The sequence below is a fragment of the Fusarium odoratissimum genome, assembly GCF_000260195.1.
Source record: "Fusarium odoratissimum NRRL 54006 unplaced genomic scaffold supercont1.5, whole genome shotgun sequence".
Taxonomy (NCBI): domain Eukaryota; kingdom Fungi; phylum Ascomycota; class Sordariomycetes; order Hypocreales; family Nectriaceae; genus Fusarium; species Fusarium odoratissimum.
The window spans coordinates 1,810,231-1,835,445 of NW_022158691.1; the positions used below are offsets into that span (position 1 = coordinate 1,810,231).

The 25,215-nt window shown below is 49.7% G+C and overlaps 7 protein-coding genes across 11 annotated transcripts; 6 read left to right on the plus strand and 1 right to left on the minus strand.

The window, feature by feature from the left end:
- Positions 1-402: 402 nt before the first annotated feature.
- FOIG_04571 (uncharacterized protein) lies at positions 403-4,786 on the minus strand. 5 transcript variants are annotated; one of them, XM_031202846.1, is made up of 8 exons: positions 3,934-4,786; positions 3,351-3,863; positions 2,801-3,186; positions 2,463-2,743; positions 2,204-2,406; positions 1,784-2,150; positions 1,606-1,732; positions 403-1,560 (listed from the first exon to the last, which is right to left on the minus strand). In XM_031202846.1, the coding sequence occupies exons 2-8, from the start codon at positions 3,459-3,461 to the stop codon at positions 942-944; spliced, it is 2,094 nt and encodes a 697-aa protein (XP_031068293.1). In that variant the 5' UTR covers positions 3,462-3,863; positions 3,934-4,786; the 3' UTR covers positions 403-941. The 5 variants fall into 5 exon arrangements, with proteins under 5 accessions (XP_031068293.1, XP_031068294.1, XP_031068292.1 ...); XM_031202847.1 differs by having other exon boundaries at positions 403-592; positions 667-1,560; positions 3,351-4,786; XM_031202845.1 differs by having other exon boundaries at positions 3,351-4,786.
- A 1,264-nt stretch (positions 4,787-6,050) lies between these two features.
- On the plus strand, positions 6,051-6,592 carry FOIG_04572 (uncharacterized protein). Its single transcript, XM_031202850.1, has one exon. The coding sequence runs from the start codon at positions 6,192-6,194 to the stop codon at positions 6,561-6,563; it is 372 nt and encodes a 123-aa protein (XP_031068297.1). The 5' UTR covers positions 6,051-6,191; the 3' UTR covers positions 6,564-6,592.
- Positions 6,593-7,100: 508 nt separating this feature from the next.
- On the plus strand, positions 7,101-8,804 carry FOIG_04573 (uncharacterized protein; the record flags this gene model as incomplete). The annotated part of the gene is made up of 1 exon (XM_031202851.1): positions 7,101-8,804. The coding sequence occupies one exon, from the start codon at positions 7,101-7,103 to the stop codon at positions 8,802-8,804; it is 1,704 nt and encodes a 567-aa protein (XP_031068298.1).
- Positions 8,805-10,511: 1,707 nt separating this feature from the next.
- On the plus strand, positions 10,512-11,759 carry FOIG_04574 (nitric oxide dioxygenase; the record flags this gene model as incomplete). The annotated part of the gene is made up of 1 exon (XM_031202852.1): positions 10,512-11,759. The coding sequence occupies one exon, from the start codon at positions 10,512-10,514 to the stop codon at positions 11,757-11,759; it is 1,248 nt and encodes a 415-aa protein (XP_031068299.1).
- A 1,267-nt stretch (positions 11,760-13,026) lies between these two features.
- FOIG_04575 (uncharacterized protein) lies at positions 13,027-14,955 on the plus strand. The gene is made up of 2 exons (XM_031202853.1): positions 13,027-13,553; positions 13,703-14,955. Exons 1-2 carry the CDS (start codon positions 13,247-13,249, stop codon positions 14,785-14,787), a joined length of 1,392 nt encoding a protein of 463 aa, XP_031068300.1. The 5' UTR covers positions 13,027-13,246; the 3' UTR covers positions 14,788-14,955.
- A 7,933-nt stretch (positions 14,956-22,888) lies between these two features.
- Positions 22,889-23,350, plus strand: FOIG_04576 (uncharacterized protein; the record flags this gene model as incomplete). Its single annotated transcript, XM_031202854.1, has 4 exons — positions 22,889-22,906; positions 22,993-23,099; positions 23,159-23,175; positions 23,247-23,350. 4 exons carry the CDS (start codon positions 22,889-22,891, stop codon positions 23,348-23,350), a joined length of 246 nt encoding a protein of 81 aa, XP_031068301.1.
- A 340-nt stretch (positions 23,351-23,690) lies between these two features.
- Positions 23,691-24,233, plus strand: FOIG_04577 (uncharacterized protein; the record flags this gene model as incomplete). The annotated part of the gene is made up of 1 exon (XM_031202855.1): positions 23,691-24,233. One exon carries the CDS (start codon positions 23,691-23,693, stop codon positions 24,231-24,233), a length of 543 nt encoding a protein of 180 aa, XP_031068302.1.
- Positions 24,234-25,215: the final 982 nt, after the last annotated feature.

Below are 25,215 nucleotides of genomic sequence, written 5' to 3' on the forward strand. Positions count from 1 at the left end.
ATTTCCAGACTGCAGAAAGATCTGTAAGGAGTAATTGGTTCCAGAAGCAGAGAGAGATGGCCAAAGACCATCAAGAGCTGATTTCAATCGTGGCACAGGATTGTATTTGTGCATGACAAACGGGGAAAACAAAGGGAAAAGAAACTCGAGAATGATGAGAGGTAAACAAAAGAAAACATTTCAGGTTAGTATCGTCATCTGAAGGCCCCTTCCTTTGAGGTGAGTCGCAAACGCAACTGCCTCGCACCTGCCTGGCACTGGCACTGGCACTGGCACTGGCGACTGAATAACTGCGCCAGTGTCCCCAGTTCCTGAGGCACCCAAGCAAACACAGGAAAGCCCATAATTTAAATTCAAGTGAATGAATTGCTTCTGAATCATTGTAATAAGGATTCGTGGTTAGGTAATGAAAGCCAAAGGGTATGTATGGCTGTGATTACCTACCAAGTACCGACCTTGTGTGATGTTGGTTGAATATGATAGAAAAGACCACGCCAACGCATGAAACTGTAGCATAGATTGGGCATCAATCTCCTATATGACCATCCAGGAATTAATGGAAATAATGGAATGGTGTGTGATGCTGTGCAGACTGTCACAGTCAGCAGACCGTCAAAGGGTTGGCAAGAGTTCACATCTTAAAGGTATATAGGCCTTCGCACTCACCATAAAGTCAAGAGATAACGGCACCGGTCAATGCTTATACACATAAGATAATGGTATTTCATAAGCTCAACATAAATCTGATACTGAATATAAGTAGAATTCGTTCCCGACCATGTGGTCCGACATTTCATACATAAGCCCGTCGTAGTCATGAACAACATTTCTAACAATCCTTTGACCTCAAACACATAAGCGTCTATCCTCGTTCTTTTTTCTTACCCCAGAATTTTTGGATAAAATGGAATCTAACACAAGAAGCAACGGTGCTTAGAACATTACTCGCCGTTTTCCTGGACCGTCTCCTCTTCCTTTCGCTGCGTGTAGTGGCGAGGAAGACGATTCTCGCCCTCAGTGTAAGGAAAACCAGCCTCTTCACGAGCCATATCGTTTACCCACTTCTCATCGCCTTTGAGACCAGGGTTGCAACCCAGCTCCTGGCACTTAGCAGCTAAGTAGAACCAGCCAAGGGCGTTTCCGACAGTGCCGACCTCGTCACTGACACCGTTCTTAGCCTCACGAGACATCCTGGAATGGAGCTCATGATCGGTGTACAGGTCCATGAGATGTCCAGCAACGGTCTTGTAGTCGCCAGGGGTAACGAGGTAGCCATTGACCTTGTCCTTGACCTGAAGAGGGATACCGCCTTCATTGGAGACAATCACAGGAACTCCGGCATGAAGAGCCTCAGAGACCTTGATTTCGAATCCCTCACGAGTGGACAGCTGGAGAATAACGTGGGCATTGGCGATGACCATGTTGAGAAGCTGGTCATTGGCGTCCAGGCGCATGACGCTGACATCGTCAAGGAGGTGAGGGTAATGATCTTCAAGTTGGGCCATAGTCTGATCAAAGATGATTGCACCATCTGGGTCATCAATGGATCCGTTACCGCAGCTGCAGAAGTTAGCAACTATCCTTGAATTGACATCATTGACTTACACGACGAGCTGGGGAACATCAGAAATGTTGGCCTCGTCACAACGGCGACGGAACTCAGCATATGAGTCGATGACAGTGGGAATACCCTTGGCAGGGTCGAATCGAGCAACTTGAGCAATGTATTTGCCTGTAGATCGGCGTTAGTTGTTTGCTACTAACTGATGAGAGGTTATCTTACGGTTGGGCCAATCGAGCTCGGTCATTCGCTGGTTTCGGCACTGTTGGTTATAGATATGAGCGTAGTAGCCAGTATCCCACTTGTTCATGTGCTTGTTGAGGCCGTCAATCCAGTCGGTAGTAGCGGGCAGGTAAACAACCTTCTCCTTGGGAACCGTGTGAGGAACAAATTTGGGGATAGGGTGGCTGATGAACAGATCGGAATCTTTGATGTTGCTCCAGAGATAGTTCCAGATGTCATTTTGGGGAGAACCCTCGTTGGCCACGAGGTCGCTTCGGATCTGGATGTGAGACCGGTAAAGAACAGGGCGATCAGGTGTGAGTCTCTTGATCATGGGGACGAGGCCGGGCATCTGAGGGTCATCGATCTACACCAGTTGTTAACTTGCATGATCCCAACCATATGGAACAATTGACCTACAATGATGACATCGGCACCACCCTCCTCCGGGGGACGGAGAGGACCACCCTCAGAGAGCCAGTATCGCTTGGCATTGTCCTCAATCCAGTCGCTGATAGCAGCCTTCTCCGCGTCCGAAATGCGCTGGTCAGGGTGACTGACGCCCTGGAGAATGTTGTGCTGATTCTTCGTGATTCGGAAAACGCCAGGTCGTGGCTTGGGGACTAGAATCGAGTTAGAATTGTGTAGTAGCTGCCGTTTTTGGAGTGTCGTAACATACCATACCAGGTCACATCAACACCCAAGAGACGGCTGAGACGGACAAGAGCGTGACGCATGAGAGCAACACCACCACCCTGGGGAGTAGCACTGAAGAATGCAATCTTCGTCTTCTTCTCGCGGAGCTTGTTGGCATAGAACTGCATGGCACCCCATGTCGCACTGGAGCAGGTGTCCTTGTGGTTTTGGAGGTTGGTGAGATGAACACGGAAACCGGCGTCTGTCTGAACAATGCCGCGGTAGCCGACCTGCAGATGAGGGACGAGAGAGGGTCCAAAGTTACTGAAGTAAATTCGTCAGTCGCGATTCATGCGAATATTCGTTTTCACCTTCACCTACAGAATACACTTTCGGGCCATGGAATCTGCTTGCTCATCGACGCGCTTGACATCCCAGAAGTTCTTCTCCTTGGCTTCGTGGTCGGGTCGGAGCACAACAGGTACAATATCGAGGTCAAGCCAAAGGCGGGAGCACAGAGAAGGACTCATGTACTTGAGCGTGACGGGGAGACCAGCTCCAATGAACTTGACAAAGTTCTCATGCTCATAAGTCTCAACCTCGTTGATGATGTGATCAGCAATGAGATCCTGGCCCTCACGCATATCCTCATCGAGGGAGATGTGCTTGATGGAGAAATCATTGAGATAGACGGTGTCGTGGATAGCAAGTGCAATCACGGCGGTATGGTCATCGGCGAAAACGGCAGAGATTCCAAGGTACAGAGTCTACGATTGAGCTGTGTTAGTCGCTTCATGTGCTAAAGACGAGATTGACCTCGGTCTCCATAATGCAGGGGTCCTAAGAGCTCCAATTGCTATGACGCAAGTTGTCATGAGGGATACATGATACGATGAAAACGGGAAGCACGGGAGATTAAGAGCAAACTTACCTGGAGAGGAGCATTGACGTGACCATCCTTCTCGACGAGAAGGCTCATCTGCCTCTTGCGGTGCGACGTAGCGCCCGTGGAAAACTTGCGGGTAGGCTTGTTGGAACTCATGATGGCAGCAATTGCAGCAATTGGCGGGGTATTGGTTGTAAAGGCGGGGTAGCAATGTGATGCTGAATAAAAAAGAATAAGCTCTCTCTGTGACGTGAAGAGAAAGAGAGCTCAAGTGAAACAACTACGGATGAATGTGAAGGAAGTGAGGAGGATGAACAAGACTGCGGCTGGGCGGCAAGATATAGTCTTGGTACACCTCCTTGATCAGGTCAGACAGGCAGACAGAAAGGCGGTCGTGAGTAGGAGGTCGGGATCGAAAGAGTAGTGGAGCTATAGCAACAGCTTAAACGTGGACACCCCGGGTGAGACGGTAGAGTATGAGGGATCGAGGGCCCTGAGAGATTCGTGTTGGCAGGCAACCTGCAGAATGGAAGACAAGGTCAAGCTTGGTTGAGGTACCTGGACAATGGAGGAGGCCCCGTCAGCGCGGGTCTCTGCAGGAGGTTGACGAGGGTGGTGATGTATGTACTGTACTTGACGGCCTCATGTGAGACAAACAGACAAGGAAGCCGACTGGGGGCGGGGAAGGGTTATGAGACTGGGCGTGGGGTGAAGAGCCAGTTACGTTTGAGGAAACAAGGTGAGCAACTCGAGCAGGTGATGATTCTTCAAGGTGAGGAGACGAGTGGTGTCAGGGAATGGAAGACGAGGAAAAGCTTGGACAATGCCTCGTGATATCACGTTGACTCGTGTTTGGTTGAGGAGGCAAGAGAAGAAAAATTGAATGAGGCCTTGCCCTCGCCGCCTTTGTGAGTTGCGAAGCCACGGGATGGATGGAAGTAGGAGCGGGCGTAGGAAGACTGCAGGTGGCCCCTACTCTTCTGCGATGGCCCGTCTGCGTGTCAGTTGACAACGGGTTTTGCCCAGTATCTTATCTTGGAAGCTCAAACTCAAGGCAACGATTTTCTCGTTACCAACTATAAACACGAAATCGAAACAAATTATCAAAGCCGAAGAGCCGGGGATCACAGAAAGGGGGGGTCAGGAGAACGAGAGCTGCAGGGCCAAGTGAGGTAATGAGGACGTGGTCTGATATGCGCTATGAGATCACCGGATTGGATGAATTGGATCGTGGACCTTGATTCTGGTGCTGAATGGTAGAAGAAAAAGTCGTTATGAATCACGACTTTCTTAGAGACACAAAATTGAAAATATTCAAATCTAAGCGCCGCCAACGTGCTTGCTGCAGGTACGGCGTCGCATTCAGATGCTGTTGGTAAGTTTGGATGAAGGGGACAAAGTGAGGAGAAGAGGAAAGTGTGGGAAGATGAGATGCGACGAGTGACATTCTGAGCACCGCAGAAAGAAGGAAGAGAGGGACTCGGTGAGGTTTGTGAGCCCCCCAAGGGTGCAGCCACAGCATCACTCATCCTTGTTACTGTCCATTGAGTTGCTGTTGTGTAATGAGCTTCAAAGTGTAATGCTGTCCCGCTCCAGGCTAGCCAGTTACTGGTTAGACAGGCGGGCTTGGTGATAAACATCGCACAGGAAGGAATATTGTTGCAGGACTCTCAGAGCATTGCTTGTTACGGTAGCTCTCAAAATCACCAAAGGCAGTGAGATATGAAAGATCATTCTCTAAGTTTCTGCATATATTACCCGAATTACATCGGAGAGTTGCAATACAGTAACGCAGGTGACCTCCGAATGGTATCTATTCTATTCTGTGGGGTTTTATTGTAGCCCACCAAGAATGCTGCACCTTGGCACTCGGCTGGCATCAGATCAACTCTATATCTTCTTTTGGAAATCTAGGGTAAGTTTATTGGTCTGTTGCTTCAGCTGTCAACTGCTGGGCCGTCACCTAGAAAGTACACTACTGTACGTGTTAACGGGCCCTAAAACGAAGTAGCGCTGCCAAACCCCGCGCTGTCGGTGGGGTCCGTCAATTGCGTGAGCTGCCAGGCCTGGGCTGCGCATCGTTCCACAAGGCAAGTGTCCGGGGACGTGTTCCACAGGAGGTGCGGGCGGAAACAAGCCCCCCGACCCTCCGGTGAATCCCCCGCCAGCCAGGCCAGTCTTCAGGGCCCGGGGAAGCTATCCTCCAGGGCACCCATTCGACCTTAATAATGGATCCTCAACCATCTCGATGCATCATAGAACAATGGACCTCTCAGGCGATTATGCAAGGGACTTGTCTCTTCCTTGTTATCTCTATCCCTATCTACCTTAACTTCAGCCTGAATACCAACATATGTAGGTCAGTTCCAAGCATGCGGGTGCTGCTTGAACTTGGCGTGGTTCAAAGTCAATCTAGCGTCTCTGGCCGCTTCAATTAATGAGCATACAGTTTGAATCAACATGTTTGACAAAGATTTCACAAATGTTCCAAACACATGTTGCAGGGTCTCCGACTCGTAACTCAGCCTCAACATCCCTCCAAGACAACTCCCACTCAAGTTGACACCGAGCGCTGACTTCCTTGAAGAACGACACCAGAACGAGTTACCTCGCCGAATACGTACTGCATTTCGTACGACCTTATTACAGATCGTGGCTTGCTCATTTGTTCACCGTCTCAATTTTCGGTCACCTGCCCTCCCAATCGTATAATGACCTTCCAGGCATCTTGAGCCTATGGCTGAACCCTTACCGAGATATCAATTGTTCAATGCAAAGCTTCATGATAGAAACTATCACTATCGAGCCTTAACATCCTTGATCGCTGACCGGCGGTGAGCTTAATGGGTTGTAGAGGTGCCAATCATCCCACTACCGGCAGTACGCATGTGCCTCAGCAACATCTTCATTGGATCTACTTTTGTCCTGGATGTGTCGGACAAGGTCCCCCAACAGATCCAAAGCGGACGGGTGAGCTTCCGGGCGCCGTGCAGAGATTACATGTGCTTCAATTCTCGAGTTTCACAGAAAAGGCGGCAGAACATAGAGCGGTGGAACCCACGATGCAAGTACTGCATGTACCTGTACCGTCAAGCTCAGTGCAACCCTTGCTCAATGAGTGTGGTAACACATAACCCCATGCCCTCATGCTTCAAGGTCATCATGGATGAAGACGGCCCGTGGTTCTTGAAGTCCCTAATAAAATTTATCAATGGCATGAGCACACGCGGCCAAGAACTATGGTATGGAACCGGGTAACCTCATGGACGTTTCATCACCATCACAACATACGCAATTATTCCAAAGTCACAATGACCAACGAAACGAGCTCGATTCCTACGATGCGTCAACTTTTGCATTTGAGACTTTTCTTCACAAGCATGCGTTTTGCCTATAAAAGCTGACAATCACCTACGGTGCTATCATGTGAGTAGTCATGAAGAGAAACGGGATCATTCAAGTGGCCAAAGAATGCTAACATGGGTCATTTTGTCAGCCAAAATGCTTTCCACCATCACTTAGTCAATCGCGGGCCTATTTCTCCGATGCAAGCCGTTTCTTATCAATCTGGTGATGTTGCAACTATCTCCACACAGATAAGATCGGTCTCCGACCATTGATCGCAGGAATGGGTTAGCAGCAACCGGCTAATCGGGATCTGCGATGTGACTGGCCGCGCGGCTGAAGACGTGTTCCCGACGTTTTCTAATGTTAGCTGATGTGAGGCATCCTGACATTGGAGTCATGTAATACTCATTTTACAGCAAACAATATTCAGGATTTCAGCGCTTTAGAATGGTTCCAAAGGCTTCGTTTGGTGTTTTGGGCGTTTTAGCGCTCGCTCTTGGTGTCGCGAATGGCCATGAACGAATCCAGCCAGGACACGAGTATGCCAAAGAGAGGGCGCATATGGTTTTCAATGCAATCCACTCCGCAGGTCGAGAATGGGGTTCTGCCCTGTACCATAATGGCTTTGGCTTCTTTCCGGCTACTGTGCCCGAAGGCACCATGTTTTACCACGGCTCTCGACAAAACGTAACACCGACTGGGCCCGAGTGGTTGGCTTTTGATATCGAACACGCCGAAAACTTCGCACGATCTTTCAAGTATAGGCCTGGTGGAAGACGCCCTGTAGCCCCAATACCTCCTCCTGGCAAAAAGAAGCCAGGTGAGGATAAGGGACAGACTGGAGAGAAAGAAGACCGCCAGGAACTACGACGCCGCAGCGAGTACATAAAAACCGGCAATGGCAATGATCCGTTGGATAAGGTTGCTGACCCAAAAGGGGATGATGATCCTGTTGTCATGAGGGGTTACTTTCACACGTACCAGACAAATCGTGACCTCAAAGTTCTGTTGATTGATGGTATGAGTGCTGGAAAAACCGACATGGGCACACTCGATTCCCAAGATCTGGTCCTTCGCGAGAACAACACCGATAGGGGAAGTATGGACGAATGGCACCGAGCTCGTGATTTGTGCAAACTGGCGTCTGAATGGGGCTTCGATGGCTTTGTTCGAATTGAGATTGGTATCGAAATTATCAAGTGCGACTTTGCGGACAGCTTAGATCTGGTCAGCATGATGCGTACAGAGCTGATGGACCGTATCATGGGGAAAGCCGGCTTGGCAACGTTCCAATTTGTGAGAGCGGTTGGCGAGCGATACGATGGCGTCGGAGCTAATCGACTTCGGATCGATTTCTCGTCAATGGTGTCCGGCCTCTTCTTTCCCATCAACATCTCCAGTACTGTCGTAGGGCGCCCAGATCTGAAGAGACTTGGTTCGGCGACGCTGGAGGAGCTCAAAGATGTCAAGGCGTACTTGACCAACGTGTTGCGTCAGCCTCGGAGGTTCATCGTGGATTGGCAAGGCGTGGCGGACCTTGTCATCGCTCGTTACAGTAAGAGACTGGCACTTATGGTGCACGAACCGTTGCAGTCGCACTATTTCATCGATGAGGTCGAGGCTGCTACATTGACCTGGTACAACGCACCGCCATCACCCGATGATAATTTCATGGTAGACCAAAGAGAGGTCAACAAGACTTCCGATGCTATTGAGCAATGCCGGCTACACTACCTCCGGCCAGCCCTCAAAGCCAGGCAACAATGGAGTTTCGAAGATGAGTTGATCTACACATCTCTCGATATAGTATTGGGCACTATCTGTCAAACATTATTTTTGGTCCGCAATCGCTTGCTCGAAGCATCCGGCTCGGATTTGGACGATTATAGGATCAGACTTGACAACGAAAACGATACTGAAATGGAAAAGGCGATCAGTAGTGGTCGAGCAGTGATTCGGGCACTGATGAGCGATCTCGGTTGGTCAACCTGGAAGAAGCCACAGCCCTGTCAACCAGACGAGGTCAACACGATTGCTATGTGGCCGTTTGGAACCGAAGAAGACCATTGGCACCCGGGATGCCGTTCAATCGAGACAGTACAACATCCCGCTGATAGTTATTGGAGGAACCGCAGACCTCGCAAGGTATAACCTCGTTTCAAAGCCATTCGGCCGCGATGACGGGATCTCGTCGTTTTTTTACGTTAGTTACAGCGTTCCCATCGGTTGCAAAAGAGAAGAATGGCCGACGCTCCGGCCTTCACGGAGGATGTTTGCCGGCTAGCAGTGAATTGAGCGATTAGACAACTCTGACAATAATACCCGACGCATTCATTAGCGAATCCAAGAAGGCAGTGATGTTCAGGGCTAATGCAAGAAGCCAACATTGAAAATTGGCCAAAAATGTGAAATTGATCAGATCATACGACCACGCCAGGAGTCGAACCTTTTGGAGATGTTAGTGCCTGGATGCGGAGAAGCTCGTTTGAATGAGAACCTACCTGGAATCTCTAGAGAGTTCGGGAGATCTGGAACCGAAATCTAGCGCCTTAGCCATTAGGCCACGCGGCCGATGGGAATTTTCGTGAGAAAAAGATTTATGAGCCCTGCTTGGAATCATGGTGGAGTTGTTGCAGTAGAGCCGACATGTTTGTGGGTTGTGCCGTTGCAGTGGGTATCATGAGTGAGGGATGAATTGAGGCGATCCATTGACCAACGAGAGACGAGCAATTGTCAAGCAGGGCGGAATTGTTCCTTTGCCTGAAGAACCCTTTTTCAGCTTTCATGCCAAGATATGCATCAAGGTCATGACGTGGGATGGAATAGACAGACCTGACATGCCTTACAAGTCACAAGGAGACACAAATTGAGGAAGCTCTACGTGTTACTCCACCAAGATCCAGCTGTCAAGGCAGTATTCCCGGGTAGTGCTTATCAATCTTGCAGCAATGATTCGCGCGGTGGTATTCCGCCCCCTGCGAGTGCGACTCTGGATTGACGACAAAAGTCAGATGTTTTGTTGATGCTAGGAATTTACAGTCTCGACCCGTTGCAGCCGCAAGAGCCGTTCCGATCTATCTTCGAGAACCCGGGGTGATCCGAAGCTTATTTACAGGTGTCAGCCCACTCTTTGTCACAGGTTTCAATATTCCAAGCTCGTGGCATCAAAAATTTAAGGTCAAGAGCTGGGTATTTCCGCATCTCCGTGAAGTGCAAGAGTTTTCGCTGAGCAACTGAGGCCTTTCAGCACGAAATAACTGACCCGTTTGAGCCATTGACTGTCAGACAACTCAATGCAGCGTATGCAAAACCATGACACAAGGGTATTTGGTCGTCTCTGCTCTACCCTGCCTCTCCCAAACTTACACGCAAGACGGGCGGGGCATTTGCATGAAGGAACGTCAAGCCTGGGGATATAGTTGGGCCCTGCATTTCCATCAGTCTGGATCCGACGAAACATACTAACAAATGTAGTAACTAACATAAAAAACGGGATCCAAAAAAAGAAGCTCCAGCGCCAATCCCGGTGACGTGCCGCTCACCCCGCGGAGATGCTCTAACCAAAACCATCAGACCACTATCAAGATCGGTCGGTGATCCAGGAACCCACACGGCGAACGGCGCTGTATTCGGGTCCATGAGCTATTCTTTTCGCATGGCATGATGCTTGGACTTGAGAGTCATGGAGAGCGTAATGTTCTTTCTCCGCGCCATGACTGGTTCTCCGGCCTGGTATATAAAGAGTCTAAAGGTTGGCCAGTTTGACGACATTATTCTCGGCATCATCTAGTATATCAACACCACAACAACCTCTCAACTCCTCCTCGCATCTCTTCAACACCAAACAAACAGTACACAATGGCTCTCACCGCAGCACAAGTAGCAATTGTGAAGTCAACTGCTCCCATCCTGAAGGAGCATGGCAAGACTATCACCACCACTTTCTACCGCAACATGCTCGGCGCTCATCCTGAGCTCAAGAACTACTTCTCTCTGCGAAACCAGCAGACCGGAGCTCAACAAGCTGCTCTCGCCAACTCTGTCCTCGCCTACGCCACATATATCGACGACCTTGGCAAGCTTTCCCACGCCGTTGAGCGCATCGCTCACAAGCACGTTTCTCTCTTCATCAAGCCAGAGCACTACCCCATCGTTGGCACACATCTCATCGGTGCCATTGGCGAGGTTCTCGGTTCTGCTTTGACGACTGAGATCAAGGACGCTTGGGTTGCTGCTTATGGCCAGCTCGCTGATATCTTCATCCAACGCGAGGGTCAGATGTACGAGGCTGCTGGCGACTGGAACTCGTGGCGCAAGTTCAAGATTGTCAAGAAGGAGGCTGAGAACGACTCTGTTACTAGCTTCTACCTTGAGCCTACTGATGGCAAGCCTCTGCCCAAGTTCCTTCCCGGACAATACGTCAGCGTGCAGATTCCCATCCCTGAGCTTGATGGTCTTCTTCAGAGCCGGCAGTTCAGTCTGAGCGAGGCCCCTGGCACCAACCACTACCGCATCAGTGTCAAGCTTCAGGGTCCCACTGAGGAGCCCGCTGTTGAGGATCTCGCTGCTGGCAAGATTGCTGGTCTTCTCTCCACAAGACTTCACAACCGTTACAACGTCGGTGACGAGCTTGAGCTGAGCCCTCCTGCTGGAGAGTTCTCCCTCGACCCTGCCGACACTTCTGCTGCCAAGAAACCTCTTGTTCTTCTCTCCGCTGGTGTTGGCGCCACTCCTCTTGTTTCCATTCTCGACTCAGTTCTCCAATCCCCAACCGCCTCGCGGCCCATCACCTGGATCCACGGTGCTCGCTACTCTGGCTCTACCTGCTTCGTTCCCCATGTTCTCGACTCTGCTAAGAAGCACGAGAACATCACCGCCAAGATCTTCCTTGAGGATGTCAAGGAGGGTGACCAATACGACTTTAAGGGCGAGATCGACCTTGCCAAGCTCCAGAAGGAACAGCTTCTCCAGCTCGACAACGCTGATGCTGAGTACTACATCTGCGGACCTGAGGACTGGATGGTCAATGTCAGGGCATTCCTCGAGGAGAACGGTGTTCCTCGTGAGCGCCAGCACCTTGAGCTCTTCAAGACTGGTGATATTTAAAAAGTGATGCGCTGCAAATGATGGATTTCCTTCTATTTAATCGGTTTATTGTCTGGCATGTCGAGGGCGTTGAGGATCTGCTGTCGTCTTTTTGCAGCGGGATGTTTTGTTTGCTCAGATCGAAGAAAGAGTGCATATACTAGATACTAGATACCACCCTCAAAAACAAAAAGAATCATTCAACCCATCTTCGCTTCTATCTCAATACCATCAGGTGTAAAGATCGTGAGCGTGTGTCTTGGTAAATAGCCGACGTATCAATATCACATGTAGTACAGTAAAACGAACCACGAGTAAAAGTAACGAGAGACAATAGCAACAGCGTGTGTGTGAGTGTTTTATCTTCCCAGGCAAGGCTTGAGTTACGACTGGACGCCACCATCCAATGTCTCGCCTGTCTGTGGACGACGTTGTATGCAGTCACTTTAAACGATGATGGGGGAGAAAAAAGTAAGTATTGATACCCTTGTCTGTGGGGATGAGATCGGATGATTAACCGATCGAGATTGAGTTGGGGGAGGTATTACGTATTAGTTATGGGTGGAGAATGGGGATGATCTGAGGTGATATGATGGGAGATGTCATGAGAGGTGATCATGAGAAGTGGTGTGGTTGTATGCAGTTTGATACTAGAGAGTAGAGGACCATACAGCATAGAACTTATACGAATGCATCAGCCAAAGCAGACTACTGTTGCCGTTCAAACCAGTGACTGGCCACAATTGCAATAATTGACTCAACTCAATAACAAATCGCTTTCGTCTTCCTCGCCTCCACGCAACTGCAGCTCGCCGAACGACCCTCCAATGAAGAACACTGTCGAATCGATATATTAATCAAGCCTCTTTCTCGAATCTGCGGTGAAGAAAAAGAAAGACCCAAACGAGGATTTCTGTAAGGACAGGGCTAGCAGGGAAAGGCGTGCCTCGTGTTACACCACACGGTCGAGGAGCACAAGACGTGCTGTTGTGATACATTGGAGAGAAGGGAAGAGACGCCACCGCTTGTTGAGATTGATGAGAGACTTGAATGATCACGGGGAATGCAATTGATTCTGAGTTGATATGGCAGCTTGAATCATAGTAATGAATTCAGTATCTGACACTTGATGATACTCAAGATATGGCGTCGAGACATACATAGCAGATTCTCATATGCTTCATCTTGCTCATCGACGCCGATCCATTGGATCGGATACCCCTGACAAGGTCTCACGACGAGGATACCGACAGCATCGGAACCGCCTCACTGGCAAAAGATACAGGATCCTCGATGCAGCACGACACGCTCCGTAGGCGAGTCCATGCATGAGCCTCTTTTCCTCCCATCTCCTCCTCCTAGTTCACAAAGTGTGAGAGAAGCTGTTACTGTGCCACCAAAAAACAAAATACAGCATCACTCAATTCTTCTCTCCCTTCTTTCTATAAACCGCCCATCTTTGTTCCCCTTATTTCTTTTATGTCCTTTCGAAAAGAAAAGTTGATGTCATGGCAGAGACGGTCCATCGGAAGGCTTGTGATCGCTGTCACGCGCAGAAACTCAGCTGCAAACGATATAACGACGAAGCGTGCGAGCGGTGCGTCAGACTCAAGACGGAGTGCAAGTCTAGTCCGTCGCTACGGTATAGGAAGAACCACCACCAGCAGCAGCAGCAGCAGCAGCAGCAGCAACAGCAACAGTTTGTTAATAACGGGGCGACTTCTTCTCTTACTGCTACTTCGAGTGGACGCCGCTCGCCGAAACGACGACGGACAGATAGTCAGGAGGATCCGAGTCTTGTCTCACCCGACACGGGTACGTGCCCTCCCTCCTGCTGCTTTATCACCCTCTTATTTCTTCTGTCTTGGATGCAACCGACTCACAGCCGAGTCAAGGAGAAGCAACGGTGTCAATAATACCCAATAACAATACCAATACCCATGCCCATACACACACGGACACAGACAACAGCCTCAGCCTGACGTCTAAGAGTCATATCCTCCCCGTCTCCGTCCCTGTCCCTGTCTCACCCGATCCCGTAGTCGACAGCACCGACTTTGCCTTCACATTCGACCAGCAGCTCGCCTTCTTCACAAATCCTCAGTATTTATCTCACTCTGAGTTCCCCGGAACTCGTCCTGTGTTCTGGGAACCTGCACCTCTCTACCAGCACCAGCACCAGCAGCCACCTGAACACACTTATCACCAGCCGCCGGGTGAAGTTGCACCAGAGCGTGACGCCCTTCACCAGCAGCACGTCGTGCCCCTGAGCTGTGCACCTGAGCACAGCAGCACCTCTGACAAGCGCGCGTCACGCACGCAGTCGAAGCAGCAGCAGAGGAGTAATAGACCTAGGCCCAGACAGATCACGCTCCGCCACGACGCTGACTTGTCGCCGCTGCAGCAGCACGAGGTTCCCCCGATTCACTGGATGGCGCAGTTGTCTGACATAAACGCCCGGCTGCTGGACCTAGCGTCCGCTTTGCCTTCTCCCCAGGATGGACCGCTCATGGGTCGCCCTGTTGATGAGAGGTTTAGAAGTCAGGGGTTTCCCATCGAGGATATGTTCAAGCTCACGCGACGTGTTGCTGATATTCTTGAAAAACCACCATCCAACAATGATGGGAGTAAGATACATCACTCTACCATTGATGGAAGTGATCCCGGAAATGCCATGTTCATCTTGTCAACATATGTGCGTCTGCTCGACATGTATCAACGAGTCTTCAGCCTCGTACACACAGAGCTAGCAACACAGACAGACACAGGTACGACCTTCAGCTTCTGGAAACTACCCGCCGTGACGGTAGGATCCTTCGCTGTAGAGTCGTCTCCATTTCTGCAGATGTCTCTCACGATCCAGCTAGCAGAGGAGTTCTTATCTCGTCTGAGAGGTTCGACGGCGCGGTGGTCAGGGGCTGGGAACGCAGCGTCTGTGTTTGCGGGAGTTGTGGATGTGTCTTTTCAGGCGTTTCGGGATCGGGAGGAGGCTTTGGCGAAGCATCTGGTTGAGTTGCGGAGTGAGATAGAGCCTTTGATAGATTCATAGGGGGCAGTGACCTGAGGAGAGAGCACGAGTTGGATAGGGAACTGGGCTGGGGATGGATGCAGTGTCGGTATAGGGGCTTCAACTGTTCTGTCTGAAGATGGAGGAGGCCTCAAGAAGCAATTCACTAATACATACCATCGTTTTCACTGAGACAAGCTCACATCACCAAGCGTCGAGAGTCCGTAAGGAGGCTTACGAGCATACCAAGCTTCAAGTCTACGAATTCAGGGGCAATAACACAGAAACTTCACAAGCACATTCACAAAACATCAAGCTTTCATCGTCTCCCATCAAAATCCCCTATTCTACCCAACAATTCCCATTTTCTCAAGGTGGCAATCTTTTCATCGTCGAACCTGAAGCCCAATTCATGCCCAACTGACCCAGAGATCTGGAACAGCGTAAATCATATGCCGCTCATCGTCGGATTTCCCAGACAGGAATTTGATCCTCAGGGCCCTGAAAATCCCTAGCTACTAGCCTCTATTCCCACGCGGCGTGGCCTCCGAAGTCTTCCATTGGCGATCCGCATCGCGACGAGAAAAGAGACAACAAGAGGGACTGACTCTCATCAAAGCCTCGCATATGACCGAACCTCGCAATTGCAACCCTCCCCACGTCTCGTTTAACTAGAGTAACTGTAACTGCAACTATCGCAAGGCCTGGCAGGGCAAGGCCAGGGCAGCTGGCTACTGTACCCAGTGGAACACACGAGGTCCTCGAGTCTGCCGGCATCAAACGCGCCCGCTAGGGGAAGCCAACGATGCATCCGACACAAGGCCACAGAGGTCCTCAGCGGAATATGATTGGAACCGAAGCTCTAGAAGGCTCCTCGGAGACAGGTGTTTGGGTGAGGGATGTGCCGACGCTACGCCCAGTACTCCGTAGTATCGCCAGTAATACCCGTTTGAGTGTCCCCTGCAAACTCTAACAGTACACACCCTGTCTATTTTGAGTTTACGACTCGACTCTCTCCCTCTCAACCCGTGTCTTGGTGACGCCTCCAATTAACGAGCGATGAAACAGGCCTTGTTCTGTGGTCGATAATCGACATCGCTATGACAGTGTGTGCATATAACAAAGCAAATGGTTGAGATGGAATAGGAATGCCGTTACCATCCTTGGAAGGGTTGATCGCCAGCCTGCACGATGTGACAGGGGTACAAGTACGAGAAGGCCGTCTATGAATCTGAACTCAACTCACCTCACCTCACCTCACCTCACGCCAGTGAAAGAGCGCTATGACTTTAACGCGTTATTGGCCCAGAGACTTACCGTTCACGACGGTTATCCCACTCCAAAAGAGGTATGATTCTCGCGGCACTACCCAAGCCATCTTCGGAACGTCTGACCCGAGATGCACTTATCAAGACGTGCATTCATTTCCATGCACGTAAGTAGTATAACTTAACCTAAAACCTCCTACTCCTGGCTTTCCGTCCCTATCGAATCTGACAAGTGGACAGACGGCGAATGAATGAATGAATCCTTCCGCCGGCAAATAATAGACTGACCTGAGCTGTAACAGATACACGCCCCCCACTGAGTCGTCATCACGGGATATTTCTCCACTGCAGGTCTACTCTGTTACCTGCGTAGCTGTGCATCCATCCGTTGGCCATACCCTCGATTTCAAACCCCATTGGAAGTCTTCATAAGCAAGGGACGCATTTTCGCTACACGGAACGTTCCTAGACCCCGACGCCGAGAACGGCACAGCCGCGAGCCATCCCACATCACGTCGGCTCTCTCTCTCTCTTAGTGACTTAGTCAAGCGACTCAAGCCAAGCCGAGCAGCAAATCTCGTGAAACGCAAGGGTAAAGAAATAATTAATAACATCACGGTAATAGAACGAATGAAATTAAGCTTTCACCCAACGGCTTGGTAACGGGTAAACTCTTTTCGATCCAGGCCAAGTCCCACAGATGTCCATTGCCTCGGGATTTAGCAGTGGATATACCTCTGAAGATCTTGATGCCCAACTCAGCTCAATCCCTCTTCCAAAGTGAAAATATCTCACAGCATTCTGGACCCTTCTTTTCCTGAAGAGGCATGTGCGACAGAAATGTCAGGATCCCCATCCTGTCCTCCCTTTTTGCGTTCAACACACCCCTGTCATGTTTTGAGCATAGGCCCTGAAAGAGAGCACGTTTTTTGTCTCACAGGGAGAAGAATCTAGGTGTCTCTTGATGGCAAAGACCACGATCAGGACCATGCGGTTTTACATTCTGCGTCATCTCGCCAATTTCCAGCAGGACGGTTCCGCAGACTTGGTGCGAAACAAGGATTCCATCATGACATGGGGGACAATCAATCTACGATAGGCCAACTTGTGTCCATCTGTGTTGCTTTTTATCCTCCCTCGGCCGAGATGTATACTTTTGTGCCTCTGATGAGGAATTTGCCGAGCGACATGGGTGGAGGAACTGTTCAAGATGCCCTGAAACAGTCTCTGGTACATAGACACTCTGTTCACTTCTCTCTATTGCCTATGTTGCATCGCAAATATCGCTTCCTTCGCGATCATCCTTGAGGAGTCATGATTAACCAGGTTACTGGTAACTGTACCTTGCTGTAATGCATGGATGCTCACGCCAGAATCATCATGACGAGTTCCTGGGCGAGATCTGCTTATCATGATATGTTGATATGTTGTAGGCCGATCATATAGGGCGTGAACGGTAAAGGCGTCGGTCTCATCGGAAGGAAGTCATAGCATGGTCAATTCCCTGTCCTTCGCAAGGCGCCGGAGTCACTTCATCAAAGAATAATCCTAGTGACTCTTCCATGTATGTATCCGATGTAGGGTATTCGCAGTTCCGGCTCTTCCATATCTCCTAAGCTCTCTCTAAACTCACCCCGAATACGATCATCAAATACCGATGAGAAACAAAACCTTCAATAAAGAATCGCATGATGCCTAGATTCTTTATCACCCGGCACGGTCCAGAAGCCGCCCGCAAAGCAACCATCATGAAGCACTTCTGCAACTCATGTGCACTTGGCGGCGACTAGTAAAACCGGTGAGTTTAGCGACCAAGTTCACCTCTTGGTAGTTCCGCCAGTGTAGCGGGGACGATTCCGCAGAGAACAGAAAAGCCACGGACTCCTTGCTAAGTAACGTGCCAAGTCTGGGGTTGACAGGTTGTGCCTTGCATTTCTACCCGTCAGCGCTTGAAGCGGCCCTGGCGGTTTCCGCGTAGAGATTTTTCTTCTTCTTCATCGAGTTCGAGATGTCGAAGTTTTCGTGATGCGAAAAGGCCTCCAAGTTCGAGACTGTCAAGACCTGCATTGTCCCCATATGCATAATGCATGCGTTGTTGACATCGTACAGCTGCCAAAGAGCGGTCTGCATCATTTACATTAGTGTTTGCTGAGTAACAAATCCACACACCTCTTCTGTGAAGTGTTGTTGAAGCAAGATTCGCCTTCGTATCTGGTTATTGCATGAGCAATTATCCAGGCACTAGCAAGTTACGAGTGTCTCGTTGTGTCTGGCCGGGGCAAAACCGGCTGAGACAAATCTCCCCTTTTTTTCTGTCGCTGATGGAATGACTGATGTTCTCTCGTTTGTTGTCTCATCGTCCGTACCCAGGCGCTCGGTAACCAGTCAGTCGGTTTGACTCAGGGCGAACGAGTTCCACTCTGTGTGTGATTTCCCGGCAGAGGCGGGATTACATGATCTGCCCGGAGGAATGGAAAGGGAAGGGAAAACCTTTCTCTTGGTAACCAGCTCAGACCAGCAACAGGACAGGTGATGACGAAGAACGAGAGATCCGCACGATCCTGGTCTGACAAGAGTGGATTTGAAGCCCTGTTCATCTCCAGGCTGAAGGATCAGGATTGAACGTGGCGGACTTCACCTGAAGGACCTCGTTAAAGAGATAGCTCCGAGACATGACCGCAGAGGTCCTCGGAGGGTTACAGAAGGACGGACATGGCTTCTGTAACTATGCTACGGTACAGTTCTCCCCACAGAGGCTGCAGCGCTCCGTGAGTTTGATCTTCAAGATGGCGTCCTGCAGGCCCATGCCCAGCCTGATAGGTGTCAGTAAACTCTGTCTCGTTTAAGCTTTACATTTCTCAACGGCTGTTTTGTTTGTCAGACTTTAGCAGTTCATGTAAGAAGTGAGACAGACATGTCAAAGTGTTTCTGTAGCTCGGGTAAGTTGACAGCTGAAGTGAATACCGACTGTCGTCACCCTTGCATGAGAAACATTCGCATTGACGAAGGGGAGTCTCTCACAGCAGTGAGAGAGTCAGAAGAGCCGGCTTCTTGCCCTGGAACTTGGCTGGGATTGGGGCTGTCACACCCACCAGAAGCAGAACATCCCGAGGCCCGAGCCCGCGTCCTGGGAACGCCAAAGAAGAAAGCTGGGACCGGCCTGATTGGACAAACCCCTGTGAAGAGGGGCATTATGGCTTGGCAGAGTTGACGGCTGCAACAGAGGCCAGGCTCTCTAGGCTAGGGTGAACTTGGCGTCAGAGGCAGGGGAGTTCACTGACCAAATAGCGAGCCCGAGTGCGAAGAAAATTTGGCGATAGTATGAATAGTATCGTCTAGATAAGATTGAATGCGTTTGAGCAAGGAGGAGCTTTTTCTTCTCACGGAGTAGACGATGATAGTCTCGGGGCACTAGAAACACAAGCTACAGCTGGACATGGCCATGTGTGGAGAGACCACAGAAACTAGCATGACATGTCTGGCTTGCTCGGGGGGCATTTCCTAGGTCCCGGGCGAAGTCGTCCAGCCAGTCGGTAGAGGCTAAGAGGACTCACCCGTCAGTCCCCCTTGGCAGATAATTTGCCATGGAGAGCACGAAAATCTGGATTTGCAGGGCTGATTGGATAGCGGTGTGGTATCAACCAAGAGACGGCGCCGGATCGACTGTGGAGATTGTGGAAATTATGTATTCCAGAAGACGCCTTTCAGAAGCGGAAGGCTTTTCGCTAAGTTAGTCTTGACCATGACGCATCGCAAGAGTGTGTATGTGCTTTGTTTCTCCTTTTGAAACCTGGCCTGGTCTGGGTTTGGGTGTGTCATGAATCAAGAAAAACTCATATGAAGAGAATCGAGATAAATAGTAAGATGAGCGTTGACATAAACAGAACAGAACCAAAACACCCCCTGTAGAAGGTCGCAAGGATGAGTGCTCGTTTAGCGACAATTGGTGGGATTCTCATGCTTGACAGCGTAGGCCTGCAGCGAGGCCTGGCTCAAACTTGTGCATAGCCATGTCGAAACCTGTTGACCGGTTCCTCTTTAGGAAAGTAGAAAAACTCACGTGGAGGCAGCGTGTGAAAGGCTTAAAGATTGTGCAGTAGTTGAATGAGTTGGCGATGACAAGATATCGGTACTCGTGAATGTGCGTGCGAACGTGAATGTGTACCTAGGCTGAGGTGCGCCTAGATAACAGCATCACAAGCTTATAGGGGTCTTGCACCACTACGAGCCCTGTAAATGCTATGGAATCTCTCATCAAACTCTCGGTAGCGGATACGTTTCGGCTGGGTGACAAGCCGACAGCAGCACAGGACAGGATAATACAGGACATACCGCTACCGGCATTGCGCCCACGTGTGCAGTGGAGCAGAGCGCCAAAATATGCGTGCTAAAATGCTAATTCCATGCACGATGCTGTCGTGTATGGGGTCATATGTAGGTAGGAATCTAAGCTCAGTCCAAATGACCCAGACAGCCTTGTTTTTCTGTCGTTTTGGGCAACGAAACGAGGTCATTCTCCGAATGGTGATACCCGGCAGTGGACATGTGTGTCAATCAAGACGGTACTTGAGCCCTTCTAAAATTCGCCAGGGGCCATACGAAAGCCCAGCCCAGACCAGCCCAGCAGAGAATGGCGTCAACGTCCAAGCGTCCAGTGTCCCTCATGGATATGAATCTCAAGCCCAATGGAACTTTACGGACAGGGCACGTCTAGAAGGGACTGAGACGTCGGTAGTGGGTCAGACAGGTTTATTACTCTCGCTCTGCTGTCATCCATATTTGCTGTAATTAATTAATCAATTCCCCTCGCTCAGTAGCATAGACAGCGATTACACAAAACATGGCCGTGCACCGTACCGCACCAGACCAGACTAACCTGACCTGCAAGCAATGCAGCACAAGAAAATCCTTTCTACGTTGATGTGATGTGCATTGACGCAGACAGGCGGGCAGGCAGGCCCTTTATCAGATAGACCTTGTTTCTATTATTGATTCAGCCAGACCAGCATTGTTGCAGCCAGTCAAAACAGCATCCTACCTACCTACCTTGATGACTGGTCAATCAAGGGATGTCCGAATAATGACGAGTCTCCTTAATTGGCATGTCATGACCAGTAAAAGTCGACTTGGTCTCTCGAAAGAAGCAATATCAGAGAGGTCTCGACCCCTCAAAACGGTCGTGTTGCATCCCGCTATAGGCAGTACAACATGCTGATCACACGAAGGGGTTGGCTCATGGAGGGAGGCTTCCACGTGCCCGACGGCCCGTGTCTGCTCGGGTGATGCAACTCCCAATCAGATAAAACGGTGAGAGTCGATTAAATGTAGTTGCTTCGGCTCTTGGAGGCGGTCATCGTTGCTGAGGTGCTCCCCTCGCGGTGGAGTAGAAAAAAAATGCAAGGCGGGACGTTCGTTTTCCTTTCAAGGGTCCAAGACCTTTTGTTCTGCTCACCGTCACGAAATATTTCGAGCAGCAGAGCAGAGGGCGCGGTCTGGCGGGCAGAGAGAGACAGCTCTGATTCAAATTGTGGATCGCAGCACCCTGAAGGCTAGACGGCGGCTCCGCCTTGGAGACAGTGACTCTAGAGAAATGCTGTGCTGTGGCAGAGTATTGCGGTGAGTACCCAATCCATGAGGTAAGGCATAGCGAGCAAGCATCTTGACTTATGTGAGGTTGTATGTGCTGTTACCTGATACAAAATGGATATGTATGGATGGACGTACTGTAACATCATCGTGAGGGGAAGGGGATTGCCGGCGGTATTGGTGGTTCTGGAATATTATGGTGGAGTTTAATGGAAGGGTCCAAGTTTAGATCCCCCAGTCAGTGCTGTTTCGGCATGTGCGACAATGATTTCTACTCCATCGTTTATTCATTTGTAACGAGAAATGTCATTTGGGAATAGCATCGACCGTTGTCTTGCCTGTGCCTCGGCCAACCCTCGGTGAGTCATCCCCATCCAACATTCATCCTCAGGGTCTTCCTTTTTTTTTTCCTCCGTAAAATAAATTGCAAAACAAAACTCATCCTCACTTCGCCGACGCCGAAGACGTGAGGGCTCGCAGATTGGTCTGTGTGTTTCACCCATACGTACTAACATTAGACAGACAGTGGCCTTTATTCTTGGGGGGACTTTTTTACCAGGTGGAGGATAGCTTCGCCTTAGATTAAAACAGTTGATCCCAGTAAACGGGTCACTCTCGATATATGCATACACATGCGCAAATCATTGCAACTCTATCCGCACACACCCTTTTTCACTCCCTCCCGCTCTTCAGCTCGCAAAAAAAAACCCAGACACCTACCCCCCCTTCCCTTGTTTTCGGAGAGAGATGGAAGTGCCACCATCAAAACTTTTAGCAGGAGAACACGCCCCCTTCTGTGTACGTACAGAGAGGGTGTGCTCGCTCTGCTGCTTGCTCTGCTATGGCAGGGGTTACCTATGGAAGGGCCCTTTTCTCTTGTCGAAGTTATAATAAACAACCTTTTTCCTTTTGAGCCCCGTCCGTAGGGATTCTTTAGCCTCTGTATCGTCGCTTTGGGTCCATCTTGTCTCTGTCTTTAAATACTTCTTTGTTCCCCTCGAGGCCATTCCAATTCGACCAAAACGTTGCAGCGTGTTATCGTACCGTAGTCCGTCTCAGCAGGAACCTTGTCGCCCGTCATTGCTACCCAACATCAACAGCATCCTTGAACGCTACCTACTACCTGCCCTCACTTGTTGATATAGAGTTCGGCGGGTTTACTACTATTGTCCTTGTATATATAACGACGGGGCCTGGCCATCTTCATCTTGGACCGATCGACTCACATACTTGTTATACCTTGGTCCACGATTTTTTAGAGTCGATACAACTTGGTCGGGTTTGTCACAATGTGCAACTACATCTATGTAAGTCAGAACATACAACATCATATCATCACATCACCATGATGGTGAATGGTCATATGGAAGATAAATACTAATCCATCTTATAGAAGGAACTTAGCTGCCAACACCACTACCATTTGGTAGAATCATGGTGTCCCAAGTATATCGAGACAGAACGTCGGTGTCCGCCCACCATCGTGAGCAAGCAGTACTGGTGAGTCAACATAACCATATCCACAACATACATGGACATTCACTAACATATCTCCACAGGGGTGACGACATTTGTGGTATGTCTTTCTATGCTCTCCACCGACGGCCAACTTTTTGATGCATGAACACGTACTAATTAATTCTCTAGCTGCCTGCCGCGAACGACAACAACCCAGTAATCACCCATGGGCGAAACTGATTCAACGTCCCGAGTCACGCTTGTCCTACTCTCCTCAAGTTCGTGCGCAATGAAAACGAGCGATCCGTCTCGCAGGTCGAGTCCTCGATATGTCGCCAACCGATCTGCCGCTCCAACGTCCAATAAGGCGGCACTCTTCACCTATCTATCCATCCCCGCATACGCATACACACATTCATACACATACGAAACCCGACCTCCCGGATGAGTTGAAACAACAGGATACAACCTCATTCGTCTCTCTCTTGCCGGCGGTGCCGAGATATCCCTCCATCGAAGCGAATAGTCGACGTCTGCAGGTTCATCAAGCCAAGCGATGTGCTTTACCAGGTGGTCGACTCAAGTGAGACATGACACCCCCCACTTGGGAACCGTGGACTTGGAGGTGGACATATGAATCAACGAAATACAGCATCGAACAACCAAAAAACACAGAAAAAAGTACAGTTTATCGATACCTTGGAAAGGCGCAGGAAAGCATTTGGTTCATCATTTTTATTATCATTTTATTATCTGGAAGGAAAAGAATTCGGCTCTTTGGGTGCAAACCTGTTCTTTTGGCCGATGTGGGATGGGGGATACTTTCTCCCTCTCTTGACTCGCAAGAGGCGTTTACAAGCATGGAGAAGCTTTGGTACCTTTTTGGGGGGGATGGCGTCCGATCGACAGCCCGGGACCAGCTCTCGAGGAGAGAAAGCTGGGGGATGGGGGCCACTGAGGAAAGTGCTCAGACACCTGCAATGTGCATCTTTTCGCCACCGACAGGGGAGAGCTCAGGCCATCAGAGCTCTACAGTCGATGCCATGCACAAGCACTTTCACCCATCAAGTCGGACCTCATCTCGACATTGGACGCCACACCACCAGCCTCGGGCGCTACTCCAATGATTATCTGCATGAAAGGTCTTATGACTGTTATCAGAGCAGCCTATTATGAAGCAACACCTCTTGGACTGATTCCTCGAGAGAAGAACGCCCAACCACATCTGGCACGAGAAGGAGTCTTGACTACTATTTTTTATTTTTGGCGCGCTTATTTTTTTTCAAAACTCAACTACAACTACCTTGTTGGACTAACTGGTGCATGCATGGAAATGGGCATTTATGGGAATCAAAGATATCACTTGGGAGGGGTTTTAAGGGATTGGATTGGAAACCATTTTCTACTACACCTTCTTTCTCTATACTCGATGGCATGGGCGTTTTTTTATTATTGTTTAGTCCTTCCCGACATTGCCGCGCATGGCATGGCATGGGGGGCTTTCGTTGCTTTACCAAACCTATCTTTACTACTGATCACAGCTGAGACTACCCAAGATAGTTGCATATTGTTAGGCGCAGGAAATGAAATACTAGAATATTGCTTGTTACTAAACTTGTTGGACTCGTATAACTTGATTATTTTGATCTACCGAAGACGATGAAGCATTACCAGTCGGGCAGTGGATACCAAACAATACCGTTTCGTAGATCAGCCATTTTGGCATTGGAATGCGCTAGATTAATTGATTGGAACGAGAAAAAGCAAACAGCAGAAAAACTAGGAAGTTCTATACTGAATCAGGGAAAAAATTACAAAGGCACAAGAGATTACGGTATTAGTTTGGACCCATCCCGCTACGGGCCGCTCTCTGTTCACGATACGATATGCCGAGTGACATTCTGAATCATGCGGCTGACGATACCCGCGCTGATACGCCTTCGATATATCTCTAGAATTCCTCTGTGATGATGAGTGTGGCATGTCTCTATTGTAATGAGATAGGCATCTGTGATGGGGGATGACAAAAGCAGTGGGATAGGATAGGATGGGATGGGAATGTTTGGTTTCGGTCAGAGGAGATAACTTAGTGCGATTTCGTGATTTGCGCACCGTTGGATACATCTACCGAACGGGGGATCCATCCATCAGCGTGTGT

Excerpts from the sequence above, each read along its gene's own strand:
- FOIG_04571 (XM_031202846.1), bottom strand. The coding sequence starts at position 3,461 with ATGAGTTCCAACAAGCCTACCCGCAAGTTTTCCACGGGCGCTACGTCG. Across the intron at positions 3,187-3,350 it reads ACGTCAATGCTCCTCTCCAG|ACTCTGTACCTTGGAATCTC; the intron begins GTAAGTTTGCTC and ends GCTCAATCGTAG. Across the intron at positions 1,561-1,605 it reads GATGTTCCCCAGCTCGTCGT|CTGCGGTAACGGATCCATTG; the intron begins GTAAGTCAATGA and ends TAACTTCTGCAG.
- FOIG_04572 (XM_031202850.1), top strand. The coding sequence starts at position 6,192 with ATGTGCCTCAGCAACATCTTCATTGGATCTACTTTTGTCCTGGATGTG.
- FOIG_04575 (XM_031202853.1), top strand. The coding sequence starts at position 13,247 with ATGGCAGAGACGGTCCATCGGAAGGCTTGTGATCGCTGTCACGCGCAG. Across the intron at positions 13,554-13,702 it reads TCTTGTCTCACCCGACACGG|ACAACAGCCTCAGCCTGACG; the intron begins GTACGTGCCCTC and ends ACACGGACACAG.